Here is a 22,294-nt window from a genome sequence, read left to right as displayed (position 1 = left end):
AAAATTACGCGAATTGGGAATTAGAATTGTTTTGGGAGAATCCCGGCCTAACTCACTTTCTTTTGCATTTTGAACAAAACAATCCCTAGAATTTATGGGTTGTTTATAGAATTATCTCCCTATATTGCTATTTCTTTATCTGTCTCTCCTTGTTAAAGACACTCCTTAAAACCTACCTCATTCATCACATATCCTATGTAGCTTGATGTCAAATTTTATTTGAGAACACTCTTTTAAAGCATTTTGTGATATTTTACTATGGGGGTGATCTTACCAGAATTTGTCAGTGTCAGGCTCAGTCAGAAAACTGGCGATTAGCTCTCCTGTTGCACAGACCAGTTTTCTCGCCAGATTTTCAGCCTCTTTAAAGAAGAAAAATGAATGGGCATGGTTTACGCTATCACTCTGGAAAGGCGGGGACTCCTAGAGCTGACAAAGGACTCCATAGAGATTGGGGCGCCATCTTTAAGGGATGCCCTGATCAGAAATAAAAATAAACTACCCCACTCCCTAACAATCACCGGCATTTCTCCCAACCCCACCACCCTCCCCCCAACCCCCCCCCCCCCCCCCCCCCCCCCGATAATCATCACCAGCATTTCCGCCAACCACCTCCCCTACCTGACAATATTTGCCAGAATTTCAACCCCTCAGAGACCGTTCTCACCCTCCCCCCTGCATCACACATAAAGGAAACGCCCCCTCCCCCCGAAGGTGCTTCCTCAAAGACCTGGCAGTGCAAACATGCGCCGGGGCATTGCCAGCCCATGTCCCTCTCCCCCGGGGGCTATACTTACCTCTTCACCCTGGGATGGATCCCCTCAATGGGTTTATGTCTGAACATGCCGAACGTGTTGTAAACCTTGCAGATTTGACGTATGAATATGTAGTGATTGGGGGGGCGGGGTAGCATGTGACGAGGGAGCTAGATAATTAGATTTCAATTTATTAAAATGTATTAATATCAGGTACTTGCCCATTATGGGTCCGAACCTGATTATATCACCGGCGAAGGCAGGGAAAATCAGAAATTGTGATCTCGCCAGTGAGATTCATGATTTCTGGCTCTCTCCAAATTTTGCACCCCCGCTGGCAATCGCCTGCACAGGGAGTCAGGGATCAAGATGCCACTCATAGTTGAAGGTGCTAATAATTACAAGTTTTGTTGTTGTTTGAATTGTAATGTGGTTTTACTGTAAGAGTTGGATAGAAAATGTGATGGTACTATGCTTTTAAGAAATATGTAGATCATGTTTCTTACAAGGGGTATGTTTAAAATTTAGATCTGCTTTGCAGGGTGCCGATTTGTCGAGCAAAACTTTTAAATTAGTAGCTGGGAGCACAAGATAAATACTCATTTTAGACCTGGAGTGTTTGTTTAAAGCAGGGCTAATGCATTTGTGTTTACTGGGGTCTCCCCTGGAGTTTTTAGTGTAGAGTTTTGTTGACAGGGACAGAGTCATGTGCTTAATGGTAGGAGCTAAGCTTGCAGGGTAGGAATACCGTTCCAGTTTAATTTAAAAAGTACAAGCAGAAGAAAACAGACATCGCTCTCTCTCTCTCTCTCCAGAGGTGTTCTGAAAGCTCTGGGACTGTTAACCTGAGATAAGCAAGAATGCTTGTGTTTTGATAACTGATTTTAAAGAGAGGTTTAAGAGTATAAGAGGAATATATGCTTGAATTGAAACCCATAGTGATATGTTAGCAGTTCAGAATTGTATCGTGTCATGTTTAAGAATTGTTCAATTGTTAAATGTTAAGCTAATTCATTGTTAAACTGTTGTTAAATAAAATTTGTTTTGGTAAAAGCTCCCTAGTGTGACAGTAGAATTGTACCTGGAGTAAAACATCACATCCTCACATTAATGCCAAAATAGCAAACCTTTGGGGTCTAGTCTGACTTCATAATATACTTTGGGTTTCTGACCTGATACCCTAACACAAATAGAAAGCAAGAAGCACAACATAATGTTTTCTATTATCTGCTCAGGTACCAAACATGTGGATCACAAATTACTTTGTCACATTACCTACAAAATCTCCAAAAGGTAAACTATTTGTGAAGATGAAATAATTTGTTTAAGTGCCTTGGCCAGGAACTCTTATTTTTCTAGGTGATTATGTACAAATTTAGACAGATGTTCTTCTCACTGAAAATGGGAACACCAGTTAGCATATAAGTGACACTCTGTCTGGGACAGATTAATTTTCCTGCAATGGTCATAGGCCCATTGTTTTGTGATGGGAATGTACATTAGACTGTGCATTCAATCTTAATAGTTTAATCTATCATGTATCTGCCAAGATCACATTTTTTGGAGGGACGGGAGTTGTCGAGGAGAGCCACTGAGAGCACATTTCAAGCTTCAAGAACTATCCTCAAGATAACTAATACTGAGCTCAGAAAAGAACAATATGCCAGATACTACAATGCTATAGGAAGAATATGGAGTAGAAAAGAACTTTCCTTAGAAACATTATGATATCTAAATAATGAAAGTACAAGTGCAAACATATTCATTGCCACACATAAGCATAACTACATAGAGACCATTGTGACGTCCAAGTGGCTTAATTGATATATCATGTTCAATAAACATTGAATGCAGAACTAAGATATTTGTAACTTATAAAAGCCACCCAAAGCAAAATATTGTGGATGCTGTAAATACTCAGCAGGTATGACAGCATCTGTGGAGGGAAATAGAGTTGAAGTTTCAGATCAATGACATTTCATCAGAACTTATCAAATGCTGTCTGACCTGCTGAGTACTTGCAGCAAGTTCTGTTTTTTTACATTGTATTAAAAAGCTGCACAACACTGAGATCTCATTTTACTGTTTTAACAGCAGAGGTTAAAATTAACAATAGTTCACTAGAATAAGACCATTAAATTTAACAAAAAGCTAGAAACTGTGATAATGTGACTGATTTACTGCATCAGACAATTGCATGTTGATGATATACAAGCTCTCTGCAGTTGACTGGCATATAATGCAAGCATCCTACTTATATTTTACATGTAATCTCTATTAAGTACCTGTGTTTATATAAGGAATAGTTAGTTTTAAAAAATTGTAATTCTGTTGATGATGACCAACCAATGCATCATGTTTTTGGAAGTCAATGATGTTTGCAAAAGCCACTGGTACCACTGTTGACTGGTCCCACAACCTTTTGTTTTTAGCTCTACAACATTATTACTTTGTCAAAACAAATGACAAGGGTGAATATGCAGATAGGACAATTGTGTTGCTTAATATAAATTAAAAGAAAATGAATTGTCTTTTTTTCTAAGTCACCATATTGCTTCTATTCCATCATGAATGATTTATGGTCTTCAATGTTTTGGTACTCAACAGAAGGTGATGACGTAAGACATCCAGACTTTAGGTTCCTACGTAAAGGAGTTCATACAAACTGCAGGTGAACAGATTAAATGAAACATTTTTAGTTTATCTGATGAAAGTCCGAAATGTTCAAGGGTGTCAGCAATTCTCAGCTATTTGTATGGCCGTAGAAATCTGGAAACTTTTGAGCGCAATAGTCTGATAAATGATCTTGGAAACATTTCCCGGGATTCTTGTGCTGTGTATTTAAAGTAATTTTGTGGATGAGCTAACACGTCAAACAGAGCCTTGATGAGTTTCTTGTCCTGAAAAAAATAAGTGGCAATCAAAATCCAAATTTTGTAATCATTGATAGATAACATTTTTAAACAGGATCAATATGGCATTCAAATATGTAATTCTGATTTTAATAAAACTTGTATATGCAATATTTGTATTTGTTTATGTATTTGTAGCAAGCTTCCAGATCAATCGTTCTTAGTGTTCTTGGCTCTGAATGGGAAAAGATAATAACTGTCCCCATTAATGATGGAGATAACTAGTGACCTCCGTTGGTAAATGAATATGCATGTATGAGTTGAGATAGGATCAGTAATGGGTTGCCATTATCAATGGAAGTTGTTTCAGTTTAATTGTGTGTAAAATGGAACTTGAGAACACATTATTGCAATGAACTGATTTTTTGCATAATCAAGGATGTCAAGTTTGGGCCAAATTTTTCTGGAAAAATAATAGCATGTTACACTATTATTAATGCACTATTATTACTGCACAACTCAGCCAGTTAATTCAGTGTGGTGAGGGGTTATGGCAGGACTTGTAAATCTTCTAAAGTTGGTCAGTTCATGCTGTTCTGCCATTCTATCCACTCTACCTACGACCCTGATAACTTTGTACACCTCAGTTAAATCTTCCCTCAGTCTTCATTGTTCCAAAGAAAACAACCACAGCCTATCCAATCTTTCTTCATAGCTTAAATTCTCATTTCCCAGCAACATTCTTGCAAATCTCCTCTGTACTCTCGCTAGTGCAATCACAACCTTTCTCTAATGTAGTGACCAGAACTGTAACTGTGGTCCAATTGTGTTAAATAATTAATTCTCAATTGGATTAATATTACACACTTATGAAGATCGACTAATAATTCACCTGTCAAGTTTTGATTGACACTTGCTCCTATGAAAGGCCTTGGGATATTTTATTCTGTTAAAGTCACAACATGAGACTAGAGATTTGAGACTCGAGGTTATAAAAAGAATAAAGTGATAAAACTAAAAGCTCTGTATCTGAATGCACATAGCATTTGAAACAAAACAGAAGAACTGGCTACAGGAGGACATGGATTGAGATCTGAATATTGAAGCGTACAGGATATTTAGGAAGGACAGGAAGCAAGGGGAAGGTGGAGGGGTGTTAGTTAATGATGGTATTAGCGCAATAGAGAGGGATGTCCTAAGTTCAGGAAATCGGGGTGTAGAAATGCTTTCAAAATAGCTGGGAAATGATAAAGGCAAGAAGTCACTTAAGAGAGTTTTGCACACGTGCCCTAACAATGACCATTTGGTAGGGTGGAGCATTAAGGAAGAAGTAATTGGAGCTTGTCAGAAAGGCATGGCGATAATCAGGGGAGATTTTAATCTACATGCAGAGTGGAAAGTGAGATGGGCAAATGTAGTCTAAATGAGGGGCGGAATTCTCCCAAACAATTTCTACATTTTGTCCCCAGTGGGAAAACCAGGGAGGTTCCTGCTGGGTGGCTTGGTGCAATTCAGTTCGCAATTCACCCACACTGAGAAATCTTTTGGATCCTGGGAAGATTCTCCCTGAATTCACTCACACTGAGAATATTTTTGAATGGGGATCTGAGGACACCAGCAAGGCTGGCTACTCATAGATCAGAGTGCCAGTTTTAAAAGGTGCATCCTGCTAGAGAGTTGCCAAAGGCCCCTCCTTCATGAGACCCCCTATACTTCCTACTTCATGACCCCCCATCCACCCTTCAGAACCTCCCTTCAGGAGCCCGTCTCCATGGTCCCCCTTCAGGTTCCCCTTTTTGCCATTGACAACCTGGCACCTGCCAGAGTGCTGGGTCAGTGCAAGGGCACTACCCATTAATTTCCTTGATCACTCAGGGACTTCAATGGCCTCTGAGCATCCCCCACCCTCCCCAAACAGCTCGGTGTGGCTACCACAACTGGTCTCCATTTGTGGACACCAGAAGTGATTTGTGCCAGGTTGCCGCAGTGCGGATTGCAAGAACCAGGAGAATTCAGCTCCAAACCGACCCTGCATATTTGAAAGAGCTTTTAAATATGCTAATCTGATTCACACCCTCACTGAATCTGAACCAGATTACATCGGGGCACAGGGGCTGGGAGAATCCCAAAAGGGGTTCTTGCTAGTGCTAACTGCGCTATAGCCCCTCCCCTACAAGTGAATTAGGAATGCACAACAACAAAATCAAAATTCTATCAGGATCTGTACAAAAGCACACAATTTATGGACTGTTTTTCACCATAAGAATGTGACTCTTTGTAGCATACAGAACGTTCTGTTCCCAAGAAATATGTTATAATGAGAATTAAACATTTCTCATCAATAATGAACAGGTCCCGCAGATGGTTGTGAAGTTTTAATGTTAAAGGAATCATTTTAACAATTCAAAGATAATGCCATAACTCACTGTCACATATTCAAAAATAAAGACTTGCATTTATATAGCACTTTTCACAATCACTGGATATCTCAAAGTGCTTTATCACCAATTAAGTACTTTTTAAGTACAGTCGTTATTGTAATATTAGAAATGTTGCAGCCAATTTTAACACAGTGAGCTCCCAGAAAAAGCAATATGACAAGATAATCTGTTCTTGTGATGGTGATTGGGAATAAATATTGGCTAAGAAATCGGGACATACAAATGTATCGTATGGAGGCGATTCTCCCAGCCCACTGAGCTGCTTGAGTCAATTTATTCTGAGACCAGTGTTAATTAATTCAGCATGAAACTTCTATCCACATCTGGTGAGGAAATCCCACCTTCAAAAAGCTGCTGGCCAATCTGATTAGTCCAAGTAAATAGATAGAATTCAGAGGCTGAAAACAGGAGTTATCACAGAAAATATAAATGATCACTTATCATGATTCTACTTAAAGGAAGTTGTTAAATGTGAATCCTTTGTGTATCTATACTCAAATAAATCTCGTTCCAATATTAGTTCTTTGTAAATCTACCTTCAGTATTTCTTGATGGTTCTCTGATGCGTACAATCGACCATCTCGAACTATATCCTCAATCAGCTCTTGATAATCCTCTGTAACAGGAGAAAATAAATGAAAGTTTATTTTGATGGCTTTGTCAGCACAATTACAAAATATCTTCTGAATGGTGGTGATGTGACTGGACCACAAAACACATGCTCTTTTTCTTCTCTTCTTTCATTTGCTGAAAGCTCATTACATTGCTGGGAAAAGAAACACGTTGTCGAAGCTTTTCTCTTTTCTGTATATCTCTTCTTTCAGCAATTTACAATTTATTCAGCAATGGTACTTCTGCATTATCAAGTGACTATTTTCTTGCATTGGTAAAGCATTTAATTTGTCCCTAAACCAGCTCATTTATTTTCAACTACCTTTTCTAAATTCTATTATTCACTGTTCAATTAAGATTCCTTTTACACTTGATGTAATTCATGAAGTATTAGAATGTTATAAAGCACGCTTCATCATACAGGCTATATACGATGTTCCAAGTCTTAGTGTATCCCCAACATAAATAGAACTGCCTTCAGCAATCATGAGTGAGGGAGGGAAGAAGGGGAAAGATATCAGTCCTAACCCTTGACTTCAGTGGCCTTCCTGGCAAGGAGAAATGTAGAATGCCAGGTAATGACAAGATAAAATAAAAACCAAAAATACAGGAAATACGCAGCAGGTTTGGCAGCATCTGTGGAGAGAGAAACAGAGTTAACATTTCAGGTTGATGATCTTTCATCAGAACTGGGAACGGTTAGAAATGTAATAGGTTTTAAGCAAGTGGAAGGGGAAGGGTGGACAGGCGAGATAAAATGACAAAAGGGTACAAGAGAATGGTAATGGAACAAGCAAAAGGAAACATGATATGTTTAGGGGAGGTCTGAATGGAATAATCATGAACAGCTGCCATCTGAAAGCAAAAAAGGGGAAAAAGAGTAACAAGCGAGAGCACCACTTCAGCAAAGAAAAAGGAAACAAAATGGGGGAAGAGATTACAATCCAAAATGGTTAAACTCAATCCTGAGTTCAGAAGGCTTTAAAATATCCTATCAAAAGATGTTTTTCCTTTAGCTTGCGTTCAGCTTCATTGGAAGGAGGACAAGGACAGAATGGTCAGAATGGGAGCAGGTTGGAGACTGGAAGCTTGGGGGGTCATGCTTGGACTGAAGGTGGTATCCTACTAAGTGGACACCTAATCTACGTTTGGTCTGCCCTGTGTGGAAGAGGCCACATCGTGAGCAGTGAATGCTTTATACTAATTTGAAAGGAGTACATGAAAAATGCTGTTTGACTTGGAAAGGAACGTTTGGGGCTTTGGATGGTGAGAATGGAGGAGGTAAAAGGGCAGGTGTTGTATCCCTTGCACTTGCTCGGAAAGGTGCTGTAGGAAGGAGAGGTGTGACTGAAGAATAGACCAGGGTATTGCAGAGGAATGGTCCCTGTGTAATACTGAAAGGGGAGGGGAGGGGACTATGTGCTTGGAGCCCATTAAAATGGTGGAGACTGATCCATTAATTATGGAAGCTGGTGGAGCGAAAGACAAGGGGAACACTTTCAAGTTTCTGAAAGGGACGGGAAGAGGGTGAGAGCTGAAGTGTGTGAAATGGAATGGACGCAGTCAAGGACCCAATCGACCATGGAAATCCTCGATTGAGAAAATGGAGAAATATATTGGAAGTGAATCAACGGAATAGATGCAAAGGAGAGAAACTAGGAGAATGGAATAAAGTCCTTATATGAAATGGGGTATGAGGAACTGTAGTCAAGGTAGCTGTGGGAGTCAGTAGACTTAGAGTGAATAATCCTTAATAATCTATCCCCAGAAATAGAGAGAGAGAGAGAAGTCAAGCAAGGGAAGGGAAGAGTTGGAGATGGACCGTGTGAACGTGTGGGAAGGGTGGAAATTGGAAGCAAGGTTGATGAAATTTTCCAGTTCAGGACAAAAGCAGGAAATAGAACCAATACAGTCATCTAATTTAAATGTTTTATAAAGGAGGTATCCGTATTTACCATCATATGTAACATATGGAACCTGAAATCCTTTGCCACTATTCCCTTCATTGGACTTGAATTGAATCCATAATTTTCTTGATCTTGAGGTGAATGCTATAGGCCGTTCATAGGTCTGACAGGTTTCATAGGTTGTCACTGAATTAGACAATGCTGCTCAATTACACAAGAACACACTTAGTCATTGATATTGATCATTTCTGAATGCAAATCAAATCATCCAAATCGCAGATTAAATGCTATTACCAAGCAGCTCTATACTAATAATATCACTGGAGATATTGTCAGTGGATTAATTGAAACAACAGTCACTAAAGAAAGTCTAGGTATGCTACATTTTAAACATCACATCTAATATTATTGTTCTGTTCAATTTAAAGCTCACAATCAAATGTAGATTGCAAAATCTAACATTTATTCTCCCGGAAATTCTTCTGCAGTTGAAATTTCATTGTGTTATATTTACAATGCATTGGTTATTACATTCACGTAACATTCTCCTTTATTTTAACAACTATGTTAATCCATTATACATTTCACATTAAATTACTTTTAATCAGATTTCTAAGTACAAAGTATGTAACTTCTCAGTAATCAAATATTATTTCAATAATGAGATCATAATCAATACTGCATTTATGTGGGCATCATCACATCTTAGAGATGAAATGCACCAATTGCCAAGCTGCACATCAATAGCATGAGACAGGATATTAGGCTAGTTGAGTTGAGTTGAAAATCGATCACTGAAATCCATAGAACAATTTGAAGATGCTCAAATTGCACAAGACTTTGTTAGCCAGCATTTTCCAAGAGACCTCAATGCTGAAATGTACCTTTCCTACCTGAAATCTTTGACACTATTTGTGTTCAACAGCAGTCATTTGCACTCATTTGACACCAATTGCACTCAAAAGCAATCATTTAGCTATCATTTAATATTGCAAATAATGTAACAGACATCATCGTCATCAATTCCTTCAAATGCAGCACTCAAGCATTTGCAATTAGCAAACTCACTTACTTTAAGCATTCTGACACCAAAAACGACCAGGGAGTATATTTTCTTGAAGGGGAACTTCCAGGTGCTGATGTTCCCATTGTCCTTGTACTTCTGTTTGCTAGCAGTTGTGGGTTTGGAAAGTGCTGTCTCAAGAGCCTTGGTGAGTTCCTGAAGTGCATCTTGCAGATTGTACACACTGCTGCTACTATTTAAGTGGGCAGCTTTGTCCTGGATGGTGTCAAGCTCCTTTGGTGGTGTTGGAGCTGCACCCATCCAGGCATGTGGAGAGTATTCCATCATACGCCTGACTTGTGGTTTGTAGATGGTGGACAAGCTTTCAGGAGTCAGGAAGTGGGTTACTTCCTGCAGGATTTCTAGCTTCTGATTTGTTCTTGTAGATACAGTATTTATATGGCTAGTCCAATTCAGCCTCTGGTCAATGGTAACCCCCAGAATGTTGATAGTGGGAGATTCAGTGACGATAATGCAATTGAATGTCAAGTGGTGATAGTTAGATTCTCCCTTGTTGAAGATGGTCATTGCTTGGCACTTGTGGCATGAATGTTATTTGCCACTTGTCAGCCCAAGCCTGGATTATGCCCAGGTTTTGCTGCATTTGGACATGGACTGCTTCAGTATTTGAGGAGTGGACAATGCGCAGTGAACATCCCACTTCTGACCATTTGATGGAAGGAAGGTCATTGATGAAGCCACTGAAGATGGTTGGGCCCCAGACACTACCCTGAAGCACTCCTGTAGCAAAATCTTGAAATTGAGATGATTGACCTCCAACCATTAAAACCATTTTTCTTTGCCATGTATGACTCCAACAAGTGGAGGATTTTCTCCCTGATTCTCATTGACTCCAGTTTTGCTAGGGCTCCTTGATTCCACTCTTGGTCAAATACTGCCTTGATGTCAAGGGCAGTCATTCTCACCTCACCTCTGAAATTCAGCTCTTATGTCCATGCTTGAACCAAGGCTGTAATAAGGTAAGGAGTTGAGCGACCCTGGCAGAACACAAACTGAGCATCAGTGAGCAGGTCACTGCTAAGTAAGTGCTGCTTGACTGCACTGTTGATGACCCCCTTTCACCACTATGCAGATGATCGAGAGTAGACTGATGGAGCAATAATTAGCCTGGTTGGATGTGTCCTGCTTATTGTATTCAAGACATACCTGGGCAATTTTCCACATTGCCAGGTAGATGCCAGTGTTGTAACCCTACTGGAATAGCTTGGCTAGGGGCGCAACAAGTACTGGAGCACAAGTCTTCAGTACTATTGTCGCGGCTCATAACCTTTGCAGCATCCAGTGCCTTTAGCCATTTCTTGATATCAAGTGGATGAATCAGATTGGCTGGAGACTGATATCTGTGATGCTGCAGAACTTTGGAAGAGGCCGAATGCTTAAGCCTTATCTTTCACGCTGAAGTTCTCGGCTCCTCCATCATTGAGGATGGGGACATTTGTGGAGCCTCCTCCTTAAGTGAGTTGTTTAATTGCCCACTTTCATTCATGACTGGATGTGGCAGGACTGCAGAACCTAGATCTGATCCGTCAGTTGTGGAATTGCTTAGCTCTGTCTGCTATCGCTGCTTATGCGTCTGGCATGCAAGTACCCCTGCATTGTAACTTCACCAGGTTGACATCTCATTTTTAGGTATGCCTGCTGTTGCTCCTGGCATGTTCTCCTGCACTCTTCATTGAACCAGGGTTGATTCCTGGCTTGGTGGTAATAGTAGAGTGGCAATGAGGTTATAGATTCAGCTGCTGCCCCACAATGTCTCATGAATGCCCAGTTGCTAGATCTGTTCAAAATCTATCACATTTAGCACAGTATTATGCTGTGTGGCACTACCAGAGGGTATCCTCAATGTGAAGATGGGATTTTGTCTCCAGAAGGACCCAGCAATACTGTCATGGACAGATGCATTTGTGGCAGGTGGTGCGGAAAACAACAAGAGCAAAAAATATACTTTATCTCATCCTCACCAACTTTCCTGCCACAGACCCAGACTTGCAGCTATGACCTTTAGGACTAGGTCAGCTTGGTCTGTGGTACTACTGAGCCACTCTTGGTGACGGACACTGAAGTCCCCCATCCAGAGTACATTTTCCAACCTTGCCACCCTCTGTGCTTCCTCCAAGTGGTGTTCAACATGCAGGAGTACTAATTCTTCAGCTGAGGGGCAGAGGTGGGGGGGATTTATGTGGTAATCAACAGGAGGTTTCCTTGCCTATGTTTGACCTGATGCCATGAGACTGCATGGAGTCCAGAATTGATGTTGAGGACTCCCAGGGCAGCTCCCTCCCAATGCTAAACCACTGTGCCACCAGCCACCTCTGGTAGGTCTGTCCTGTTGTTGGCCAGGATATGGTTTAGTGCAACTGAGTGGCTTGCTAGGCCATTTCAGAGAACATTTAAGAGTCAACCACATTGCTCTGAGTCTGGAGTCACATGTAGCCCAGACAAGGTGAAGGCAGCAAATTTCCTTCCCTAAAGGACATTGGTAAACCAGATGGGTTTTTGTAACAATTGACAATGGCTTCATGGTCATTACTGGACTTTGTCATCACTAGACTTTTAATTCCAGATTATTTTAATGCATTCAATATCCATCATCCTTCATGGTGGGATTCAAATCTGGATCCCCAGAACATTACCATGGGTCTATGGATTAATAGTCCAGTGACAATAACACTACACTAATGCCTCCCACTGGGGATGGGGACGAGGGGTTGGTGTGGAGTATAGACCCCAGACTTGGTGAGTTAAGTGAAGGGCCAAAGTCTGGAAGATGGAGAAAAGAGCATCATCATGGCTGTAGGGGGTTGGGCCACAGGGAGGTGATTGGGCAGGGGAAGGGAACCACCAGGGAATGCTGAGGGGGTGGTGGAGGGCAGGGACAGAGGCACCAGGGATACTGAGACTCAGGCCAATCATCCTTTGCCCAGCATGTTTTGTTCCTAGGATGGCAGTTAATGAATGAATAAAATGAGATCAAACAGTGGTGTCAAGCACAGATAGTGGAAAGATTTCTTGGACTATTTGAAAAAAACGTAATAAATTCAGATATTATTTAAGTAATTAATGTATTTGTATTTTTCAATGCCGGTTACTAAGTACATTTTCTGCCTTGGAACAGATGAGCGTTTTAAGTGTATTTGATAGCTTCAAGTGCATTTGATGTCTTTGAGTGCCTGTTGCAATTTGATTGTATTTGATGTCAATGATGGCAAAACACTGCTGCCTGAAAAATTAATTCCAGATCAGAACATTTGATGTCAAATGACTGCTGATCATTTTGAATGCATTTGAATACAAAAATAATATCACAATTTTTGGGTTGGATGTGACATAGTACTGAGCTATGTAGAGCAGGAAGGTTTCAATTTTAATCACTGATCTTTGCTGAATTTTCTGATCTCAGCTAGTAGCAACTGGGAGAGGGAAGATAATGTTTAATTGGTCTCAGTGGGAGAAAGGAAGCTGGTCAGGATTCCTGCTTCTCTGACTGACCTGTTTATCTGCTATTTATCTGTGAATATGTATATATAGCACACTGCATGAGTTCAGATTAAACCCAAGTGTAATGTCTGACTGAAGATGGTAACATACTGTAGAACTATAATTACCCATCATGAATCTATCACCTTCAACAAAAGGAGTTAATAAACTGGGAGTTTAGATTCTTGTAAGCAGTTAAATGCACACTTATTAAAAACTAATTGAAAACATTATAAAATGATGAATTTTACAGGTGTTCTGACTTACAGCTTTTTCTCATGACTAGATAGTCACCACACTCATCATCAATTGGTAGAAATATTTCTGGGACAACAATGAGAATGCGGCGTTTTGGAGGTGGACTTAAGTTCCAGGTGCATTCAACATTTGCAGGGTAGTCCCCAGGATAATTTGGAGACTCAATATATCCAGTATAGTCTCCAAGTTCTCCTCCACATTGTCTGTCTGATACATAATAACCATGAAGAATTTAATTAGGAACTGCTTAGTATTTATTCCAAAAAGCCACCTCAAGCGAGAGAATCAGCAAGAGATCTAAAACATAGGCATTCACATACAGGAGCCCTGTTGATAATATACCAAGCCGATAAATACAAGTTCTCCCTTTCTCCATTTGGACTCTGGAAAGCATACCCATTCTGAAACCACTGTTTATTCAAAATTTTCTCCTGTGTTTATTTATCTTTAACTATTACCTAGGGTATTTCTTTTGTGTAATATCAAATGTTCAACGTGGCCAAATAATGAATAGAACAACTACAATTATAATGCAATTAGTAAATGATAAGTATTTACAATAACAACTCAGCTTTAACTTGGTAAAATATCCCAATACCCTTCACAGGAACAGTATCAGACAAAACATGCCACATACGCAAATGGCCAAACACTTGGTCAAAGATTTTAAGGAGTGCCTTAAAGACAGAAAGAGAAGCAGAAAGGTTTAAGAAAGGAATTTCAGAGCTTGGGCCTTAAAGGGCATGTGAAGGCAGGGTCACCAAGGATGGAGAGATGTGCAGATGATAGAATTAGAGGAACACAGATATCTTGATGGTTGTGAGGGTGGAGGAAGTTACAGGTATAGGGAAAGGTAAAGCCATGCAGGGATTTGAAAACAAGAAGAATTTTGTAATTGAGACAAAATATAACTAGGAGCCAATTTAGACCAGTCAAACACAAAGAATGACGGGTGAATGGGATTATGAAGGGTCATCACTGACCTGAAATGTTAACTCTGTTTCTCTCCACAAATGCTGCCTGACTTGCTGGGTATTTCCAGGATTTTCTGTTTTTACTTCAGATTTCCAGCATTTGTAGTATTTTGCTTTTATATTAGTGTTCACTCCTGAAAAGCCCAGCTCCATTAGTCCTAGACTCCTCAACCAGTGGAAGTAGCTTTTTCCCATTTATCCTGTCAGCTCCATCGAATATCAAGAAAACTTCAATCAAATCACCTAAAAATCTTCTAAATTCTAGGGAGTATAAACCTAGTTTAGGAAATTTCTCCTCATAACTTAAGCCTTGCAGTCCAGACACCATTCTGATAAATCCATGCTGCACTGCCTCCAAGGTTTCGCAACGTGTGGTGCACAGAACTGCAGTACTCCAAGTATGGTCTAACCAGGGCTTTGTATAGCTGTAGAATAGCATCTACCTCATATTCTGATCTGCTAGATAATAAAACCCAACCAATGTTCCATTCACATTTATGATTATTTTCTGTACCTGTTCATGACATTTAACGTTTTGTGTACGTGAACCCCCAAGCGCTTTAGACTTCCATTGTTTAAGCTTTTCACCAAGTACCCAATTCTATTCCTTTTATATTCAATATTATACAGATATTAATACCTACTTTTACATTGAGTAATATTAGTTGATCCATCAAAATCTGTTGTAGTATTTCCAGGACAAGCAACGCAGTGATTCTGTCCAAACTCTGGCTGAAACATCCCCACAAGACATCGTCTGCACCTATGTGTGTTTGTATCATAAAAGTGACCAGGCGAACACTGAACTGTGGGAATAGAATGGAAGATCCAAACAAAATCTCAAACATTTGTCAAGGCAAGCTCTATGACCCTAAAATTAACTGAATGCTCCACTGGTTTCATGTCATAACTTGAGTGGGAATCTGGCAGAATCTGTTGGAAACCCATGCCATGAACTCCCCCGCCCATAAAAAGCAAAAAGGGACAGAGTTTGGATTTCCTCCTTTAAGTATTTATTTCTGAAACTCTGCAAAGCCTATAAAACTCTTTGCTTGAAGTTATCATTATACTTTTTTCATTCCTTTCCCTGGAGCACTGAGTTTTTGCAGCCGTTTTTTTAATGTCATCCTGCTGTCTCACAGTCACATGTAATGGCACCAATTCTGGACCTGGGCTGTGGGATGTATCAAAATCTCTGCTTGCGAAGAATGTGATTTTCCCAGTGCTGCCTACCTTGTATGCCGGTTAAAGTTTTCTACATTTCAAGGATTGCTCACCAGTTCCGCACACTTTACTTGGTTCTCCAACTGTAAAACTGGATTGGGATTTACTTCATGGACCACCACATGTTATGGTGCAGCCCTTAATGAGTTGAACAGTTGATTTTCTAACTCCCCCTGCCACCACTTCATCTACGGAGCAGCTTTTGGATTTCTTCAACTATCTTACTGAGTTCTGCAATTTTGACATCACTTTTTCAGGTCAGACTTGCAAACTTCTTTAAGGCTAACTTTTTGACATTTCAGGGTCTTTCACAGCTGCCTCCATATTGTACATTGATTGGGCTGGCTAAGGAATGATTGCTGAAACATTGGTATGTTTAAATAACAACTGGTTTATTGGATATAACAGAATTATACAGATAAACATAACTAGGTGTTAGCCTGCTTAAGCTAGAAACAGTCTCCTTCTCGACTCTTGATCATGTGTTTCTTACATCACCATTATGGTGGTGCGTTTCCATCATCCCACACATTAACCCTTTCAACCCTAATACTACACCTGCATGCTAACTTTCTGCATCCCTTGTATAGGCACATCCAAGTCGCTTTGAACTCCAATAGAATCATAGAAACCCTACAGTGCAGAAAGAGGCCATTCGGCCCATCGAGTCTGCATCAACCACAATCCCACCCAGGCCCTATCCCCATATCCTCACATATGTACCCGCTAATCCCTCTAACCTACACATCCCAGGACACTAAGGGGCAATTTAGCATTGCAAGTTTCTCATCTTTTTAAAAAATTCTAATTTTTTTACTCTTGTGGTCAAAGTGAATAACTTTGCACTTCCCTACATTATACTCCAGCTGTCATCTTGTTGCCTACTCACCTAACCTATCTCTTTGCAGCCTCTCTGAGTCCTCCCCACTGATTACTTTTCCACCAATTTGGTATCATCAACAAATCTAGATACATTACTCTTTGTCTCTTCACCTAAGTCATCAATATAGATTGTAAATAGGATTGTAAATATGTAGTGAATTATTATGACCTGGAGTATACCACCTGAGAGGATGGTAGAAACAGATGCAACAGTAACTTTCAAAAGGAAATGCACAAATAATTGAAGAGGAAAACACTGCAGGACTGCAAGGAAACAGCAGGATTAATTGGATAGCTCTTTCAAACAGCCACACAGGCATGATTGTCCAATGGTTTCTTTTTGAACTATAATCCTAAAATAAAAATATTAGGTGCAGCAAGCACAAAGATCTTAATGCATCTGTAATTACATTATTGTGCTTAAAAGCCCCTGACAGCAACACTGTTCTGTACAAGTGCAGCATAACGTTATAAAATTCTGCTTCCCAACATCCAAAAGGAAAAGCTTGCCAATCCTCAATCTTCTGACTGGAACATTTAGCAAGTCTCATCAGGATTAGAAGACATGATCTTACCTTTAGTTTCACAATCCTGAAACGATGCTGCTCCTTCACGTTTTGTTGTTAAACCTCCGCCACAAGAAAAGCATGAAGTCCGCCCAAACTCGGGCTGATATGTTCCCAAAGGACATGGTTGGCATGGCCTGAATCCATCAGTGGAAAACTCTCCACCAAGACACTGCCCTGCAAACAAAAAAACAAAAATTAACTATTTTCAAACCTATTTCAATTACCAAATTAAGTTGCACAATATTGTTTCACACAAAACAAAGGAGGTTGTCATCGACTTCACGAAGCGTAGTGGAGAACATGTCCCTGTCTACATCATTGGGGATGAAGTAGAAATGGTTGAGAGCTTCAAGTTTTTAGGTGTCCAGATCACCAACAATCTGTCCTGGTCCCCCCATGCCGACACTATAGTTAAGAAAGCCCACCTCTACTTTCTCAGAAGACTAAGGAAATTTGGCATGTCAGCTACGATTCTCACCAACTTTTACAGATGCACCATAGAAAGCATTCTTTCTGGTTGTATCACAGCTTGGTATGGCTCCTGCTCTGCCCAACACCACAAGAAACTACAAAAGGTCGTGAATGCAGCATAATCCATCACGCAAACCAGTCTCTCATCCGGAATTGACATTCTGCTGCCTCAGAAAAGCAGCCAACATAATTAAGGACCCCACGCACCCCGGACATACTCTCTTCCACCTTCTACCATCAGGAAACAGATACAAAAGTCTGAGGACACATACCAACCGACTCAAGAACAGCTTTTTTCCTGCTGCCATCAGACCTTTGAATGGATCTACCTTGCACTAAGTTGATCTTTCTCTACATCCTAGCTATGAGTGTAACACGACTTTCTGCACTCTCCTTTCCTTCTCTATGAACGATATGCTTTGTCTGTATAGCACGCAAGAAACAATACTTTTGACATTAATAAATCAAATCAAAAATTAAATTGCCTCAGAAGTTTGACTTTTAGGATACATTCTCATTAATTTGTTCCTTTATGCAAGAATATAGGTTGCCTTCACATAAAGAAATTAAACATTGGTTAACCAATCTGAACTTTCGTAAATAATGCCCAAGTTCTTTTTCTATAAAAGAGAGGAAAAATTGCCACCAAAGGAATGAATGAGATTGTGCACCTCATGAATATTTTCTTTGATTGATAATATGAAGATGGAGAATTCCTACTGCGAGTGATTTTTAAACAGTGGACCTGATAGAAAAAATGAGTGGTGAAACAGCACTGTTTTATGATGCCAAGTGAACGAGTAATGTAAAAAAAAGACATGAAAACATATTTAAATTTCTATAAAAGGTACTGGAAAAATAAAGTATCTGATGGGTATCATTCATGATTATACACCAGAAGAAAATAGCATGAAATTATTTCCTGAAGTAAAGTATCTTTGTGCCCAGATTTCACCAAATAATGTGTGCTTGATCAAAGCCTACAGCATAAAATAAATAACAATGAGTTTACATATGAGTGAGAAAGAACATCAGCAGTTTATGCCACTTTAAAATAAACATTCCAAACCTGAGTAATAATACCTGATAACTAAGTAATTAGTTACTCAATAATACCTGAGAAATAATGAACCTGCGTGGGGCCAGGAGAAGCAGGACCCCTTTGTCTCTAGTTTTTGCTTCAATGAAAATTAATAATAAATTAACCTAACATGGGGTCCATGATATACTACTTGATTTACCTCTTTGACTAAAACATTTCATAGTGGCGTTAACTGCTGATATCATTTGGTTTTATCAACTTGCTATTCCTCATTACTCTATGGCAATGAACTTTGGCAGTCTTCATCCACACCACTAGGTGGAGCATTTCACCAGAAGGAGAAGCTGGTGTTTGCAGCCAGCACTTTCCCAATCATACTCACACAACACTCATAATCAGAGCATTAGAAACATTAAGAAATCAAATAACCTGTTTCTAGCACTCCTATGTAGAAAGAGCTGAATGTGCTTTTCCAGTGATAGGAATAATATACAAATTAGTGAAGAGAAATTCAAAATAAATCATATCAGAATTTATGTAACGTGTAACACAGAAAGAAATTCTCGAGTGCTGCCAAAAAAATTTGGTCACTAAATCAGTATCTCCAAGACTGAGGTAATGTTTCAGCCAGCCAACTTGTGCATAGCAAGGTCTCCCAAACAGCAAAGAGACAAGTGAGCAGATAATCTAGGAATTAAATTCATCACCGTTATCACATTTGGCACCGTGACCTGTAATACGTTTTTTTAGCAGCTTCAGAATTTAGGTTGCCAATATGTCATTGATATAAATGTTGACTGTTAGATCAATGGGGAAGGTGATTTACTGTTTGGCATTGGCAAACAGCACATTGATAACCAGCTTAATACAGTTGTGTATTGCAGACTGTGATATGCATGAGATTTCCCCTTTCACACACTGAAAGAAGGTACAGGAAAAGCATGGGCCCCTCGTCCAGCAAGCAGCAGGATCATTTGCAGGGAACGACAGAAATCTGTAAAAGCCTGCTTGGAGAAGGGCAGCCTCCTGATGCACTGTTTTTTTTTATACTTTTCCAATTCAATCAAATCAAATCCAATTCAGAGTCTCAACAAGTTGAGACATTTCCGATCCAGGCTGACAAGACAGGGCGAGCGACCAAACCACCCTGTCCTGGGCCTGATCTACATGAGCCAAGCTGATTGGAGAAGGGGGAGGTTCCTCCTCCAAGACTTGAGCTCATTTGCATCTTAGCCAAAAGGCCGAGATGCCGCTTTTAAAAATTGCTTCATATGAAACATATGAAGCTTCAGTGTAACCCAATGACCTCAACCAAGTGCGGCCGACCATGGGCTGCCGACCATACTACACTTGATCTTAGCCAAAAGGAAGATGCACTGTTTTTTTTTTAATTTTTAAAAAATACTTTTCCAATTCAATCAAATCAAATCCAATTCAGAGTCTCAACAAGTTGAGACATTTCCGATCCAGGCTGACAAGACAGGGCAAGCGACCAAACCACCCTGTCCTGGGCCTGATCTACATGAGCCAAGCTGATTGGAGAAGGGGGAGGTTCCTCCTTCAAGACTTGAGTTCATTTGCATCTTAGCCAAAAGGATTAGTTCCAAGAAAGCCTGCACTACCTGGTATGCTGGGTGTGGCCTCGTTCCAGCAGCCTTAACTGCTGTCTTCTGTTGCTCCTTTTGCTCCACCTGTTTATCCACATAAGTTGAACTGGCAATATTAACATCAATGATCACCAGACTGAGCTTATTAAAGCAATATAGGAAGCTGGAAATTCAAACAGGACAGTGGAACACAGATTCTGTGAGCCAATTACCTACAACTGAGTGCTTTCTTAAAGTAAATGAACAAGCGCACTCCCTTCTACATGGTTTCCCTGTTTCATTGTTGCTGGGCAGATTTTAATCAGGAATAGAACACAGCCAAGCCCCCAGAGTTTTTGAAGCCTTATGGCGGAGGCGAGGATAATGAGTGCACTCCTGTTCCCTGACAGTGCGATGAGGGTTGTCAAACGCTCTGTGTAGCAGATGTGGAGAGATTACAGAGGTCATCAACTCCAGGACCTGGATACAGCACAATTAGTGCTTCAATGACTTCACAAGAGGAACAATGCTGAGTACTGAATTCTCCTCTCTCTCTACAATACATGACTGCAGTCATTCACACCACCATTCTTAACAATTCCTTTCCTTCCATTACTATGTTCACCACCTAACACAGGACTGGGCTATATCACCACTTATTACCAACACACATGCAACTTCCTTCCTATCTTCACACTCAGTCACTTGATTCCCTTTCAGCACATGCTCTCATCCCGCTTGCATAGTGATTCTTCTTCCTCAGATATTTTAACACAACTAGTCTGCTTAATTTACATATTTAGAAACTGAAAGTGATTAAATAGGATCCTCCCTTAGACCGGCCCTTGATCAGAAAACCAAAATAAGCTATGAAGAATAAAACAAAACTTTGGGAGAAGCCATAACAGTCCAGTTAATAGCAGAAGATGGTACATTCAATAAAATAATTAATTGAATCCCAAAATGTAATTAACAGGGGAGCACAGTGGTTAGCATTGCTGCCTCACAGCGCCAGGGATCTGGGTTCGATTCCCGGCTTGGGTCACCATCTGTGTGGAGTTTGCACGTTCTCCCTGTGTCTGCATGGGTTTCCTCCGGGTGCTCCGGTTTCCTCCCACATTCTGAAAGACGTGCTGGTTACATGCATTGACCCGAACAGGCGCCGGAGTGTGGCGACTAGGAGAATTTCACAGTAACTTCATTGCAATGTTAATGTAAGCCTTACTTGTGACAAATAAGTAAAACTTTAAACTTTAACCTTTCCAACCCAAGGGATGTATTCAAAGGAAATGAATAAGGGTTTTAAGTTAGGACAGGAAGCAAACGTTGGAAAGCATTCTACAGAGAATAACAACCTGTAGCTGTGACACATGGCATCTAAATATGGCAAATGAGTAGTGTGGCTGTGTGGAGCCAGCTTTCACTGGTTATGGGAAGCAATAGAAGAAAAGCAGAGAAAAATATTGGTAGCAATATTTCTCAAAGTGACTCTTGAAAGAAAAACTAACTCAATTATTAATTCCATCTGCTTTAAACATTTCCTTCCTTCTCATAAAAATTCCTTGGAAGCATCCACTGCCAAAGACAAAATTAGAACTGGACAATCCCGACTCTCCACAAGCAGAGGAGAAGGAAGCTTAGTCACTCAACCATCAATGATGTCCTTTCCTCATTTGTATAGATAAAAGGAAAATTTGGAATTCCTAAATCACAATTTTTCCAGTACTTGCAAATGGGACAGCACTTAAGAGTGTTTGAGCCCTAAGCAGATTAAAGCCCATAGATCAGATTTCAAGGAATGGATTCAAAGCACAAAAGGCAGGAAGGAGCAGGTCTTCAGAACTTTTGCATTCCTCATTATCAAAAAGCATCAAGAACAAATGTTCTTCTAAATGTTTTTTAGAAGTAACTACTTGGAAAAGGAGTCAGATTACCAACACAGCAGATGCCCAATAGAAAGAAAGCCACATATATAAGTTAGGATGGAGTTTAAAATACTGGCCCAGTCTAAAATAGTCCAAGTAGCTTTCCTTCATAAAACAATACTAATGACCCTGATAAATCCTGGCAATGAGCTACTTTGATGTATATGTTGAGGGCATGGTTCTAGTGAAGGATACAGTACATACTTCAATATATGGGATCTAGTATTGAAAGCTT

General features: G+C 40.1%; 1 protein-coding gene across 1 annotated transcript in view; it reads right to left on the bottom strand.

Moving 5' to 3' along the window:
- Window positions 1-3,502: 3,502 nt before the first annotated feature.
- scube2 (signal peptide, CUB domain, EGF-like 2) overlaps window positions 3,503-22,294 on the bottom strand; it is a 135,379-nt gene continuing 116,587 nt past the window's right edge. The window contains exons 14-18 of the mRNA XM_078221269.1: window positions 17,042-17,209; window positions 15,005-15,166; window positions 8,616-8,768; window positions 6,585-6,664; window positions 3,503-3,655 (exon numbers count right to left, since the gene is read on the bottom strand). Coding sequence (XP_078077395.1) covers window positions 3,503-3,655; window positions 6,585-6,664; window positions 8,616-8,768; window positions 15,005-15,166; window positions 17,042-17,209 — 716 coding nt within the window. The remainder of the gene's footprint in view (window positions 3,656-6,584; window positions 6,665-8,615; window positions 8,769-15,004; window positions 15,167-17,041; window positions 17,210-22,294) is intronic.

Source organism: Mustelus asterias, chromosome 9 (assembly GCF_964213995.1).
Source record: "Mustelus asterias chromosome 9, sMusAst1.hap1.1, whole genome shotgun sequence".
Classification (NCBI taxonomy): domain Eukaryota; kingdom Metazoa; phylum Chordata; class Chondrichthyes; order Carcharhiniformes; family Triakidae; genus Mustelus; species Mustelus asterias.
Note: the sequence above shows the minus strand (reverse complement) of the source record. Positions and strands in the feature narration are given on the sequence as shown.